At 36.9% G+C, this 2,141-nt stretch overlaps 1 protein-coding gene across 2 annotated transcripts in view; it reads right to left on the bottom strand.

Annotated features, from left to right (window-relative positions):
- The window catches only part of ST7 (suppression of tumorigenicity 7), a 136,441-nt gene that overhangs the window by 58,960 nt on the left and 75,340 nt on the right, over positions 1-2,141 (bottom strand). For both annotated transcript variants that reach the window (XM_005420899.3, XM_031056922.1), the window contains exon 2: positions 382-464. In XM_005420899.3, the coding sequence (XP_005420956.1) occupies positions 382-464 (83 nt within the window). The remainder of the gene's footprint in view (positions 1-381; positions 465-2,141) is intronic.

Genomic DNA, 2,141 nt, shown 5'->3' with positions numbered 1-2,141 from the left:
GTTTCAGAAAGAACCACACTACACTGAGATAGTTGGTACCTTTCCTCCTCTTCCTTTTATTGGCCTTTTTCATTTCAGTAGTACTTGTCAAGGAAAGCACTTAATGTGCAAACACTCGTTAAGAATTACTGTAGGGTTGTTAGTGAGTCACATTGTTCTTCAAGACTTTTTTTATCTTCAAAGATACAGCACTGAAACACTTTTTTTTCGTTTTCACTCCCACAGAAAGAGACATACAAATAAAGACAAATTTTATGTGCTGCAGAACTGTAAATTTACAGAAGAAAAAAAGATACCTATTAATCTGCATGAAGCCTGAAATACAATTCTGGATATCAAAAAATCAAATTCTAAAGTGGTATTAATAGATGTAGTACTTACCAAAATAAGTCCTGAGATTAATGAGGATGTGCCTGTCAGGGCAACATAGAACTTGGGGGTTAATGTGTTCAAGAACATACTCACTGCAAAAGAAAAGAGAGGAAACCATGGGTACAAGAGCAGGACATGCCCTCCATGTGTTGCTCCCTCCTCCCACCTGCAGGTAAATTATTACCTTAGCTTTGATAAAAAAGACAGTTAAAATAACAGTTAATATCCTGTTCCATTTGACTTAAATGTTATAAAGCAGAGCATTAGACTGCCACATGCACAATTTTGTTTTCACAACAAAGTCAATCACAAGGCATTGGAAAACAGTTGCACACATGTCTGGGACTTTCCTATTTCAGACAGTGCTCCACTGACATAGAGTTTAGGATTCCCCATGATATATGGAAAACATTTTATTATATGCCTTTGCTAATTCACTGCAGTTAGAAATCTTGAAGTCCATGTCAATGTCCTGCATTCAACATTGTCTGAACATCCTGTAGATCTTGATAAAAGTTTTTTTTATGCTTTTTACTTCTCAGTACCTTGGTTCCTCACTTACAAAGTAGAAAATAATGGCATTTTCCTAATTTGTTTTACTGCTCCAAAGTTGGTGAACTACTAAGTATGACAATAGTGAATAAGTGATTAGGAAAAGACCTAACTAGCTTTTTTAGTAAGGGGTGAAAATCATGATAGTTGTCCAGATTATCTGAAATCTAGGGCAGAAGTGAAGTCAGATGAGCAATTACATCTGTATGGGCCTCTGGAAATCCAAAGGGCTTTTCTACTCATATCCCATCTTGAAAGCTGCTGAGAAAACCACCAGGTAGTCATGCTCATCCCTCACAGAAAATCCATATGGCTGGCCTTAAGAGTACCCAGAAAATATTCTAGGTTTTTGATGACTCTACAGAAGCTAATAGTGAGAACTGGAGTTCTACTAAATTCTAGATGTTTAAAGAAAATGCAACTTTCCCTCACTTCCATTTTCCACAAATGAAAACATTCCTTATTAAACCACATAAAAGATTAGAATGCCTTCTGTAAACAACCCTACTGGTCTCATCCTTACCCAGTGTCAAAGAATTTATCATACATATATACATTTATGTATATACACACACACATATATATTTGTATATGTACATGTATCCAGGACTGCAGAGGGAACTGACCATAGTTTAGCAGATAAATTTAGAAGGCTTGTAGCACAGTATATGTCATTAAAAAACATTGATAAAAGACCTGGATATGTAGGTGTGAGGCCCTCAGCTCATTCTGTTCTCTTTAGAAATAACATCTAGCAGAAATTAAATAATATGAAGCCAAAAAATGAAGAGGAGACAACAACAGCAGAATACAAACCATCAAACATATGATTTAATTTCCATGACCAGTAAAAAAACCCCGTTTTCCAGAAATGAATCACTAAAAGAGATTAAAGCCCTGCAATTCGGCTGCTTTGTTTGGGTTTTGGCTGCTTATTTTCTGTGCTGTTTATTTTTCTTGAAGAGGCTGTAAAGTGTTAAAATGGAACTGTCCTTTCCTAGTCCACTCGAGTGGCATTAAAGTACCAAGCTGATATAGCAAAGAATAAATCTGGTGGGTTTTAATGCCACTGTACATTTTCTTTCCCAAATGCACTGGATGCCAGATTCTCAGCTAGTGTAAATCAGCATCACATCCTCTCAACTGCTGTCTGCAACACAGCTACACTCTCCTCTCCTCTCCTCTCCTCTCCTCTCCTCTCCTCTCCTCTCCTCTCC

The sequence above is a fragment of the Geospiza fortis genome, unplaced genomic scaffold (genome assembly GCF_000277835.1).
Source record: "Geospiza fortis unplaced genomic scaffold, GeoFor_1.0 scaffold195, whole genome shotgun sequence".
Lineage (NCBI taxonomy): Eukaryota > Metazoa > Chordata > Aves > Passeriformes > Thraupidae > Geospiza > Geospiza fortis.
This window is presented reverse-complemented; position numbering and strand designations above follow the sequence as displayed.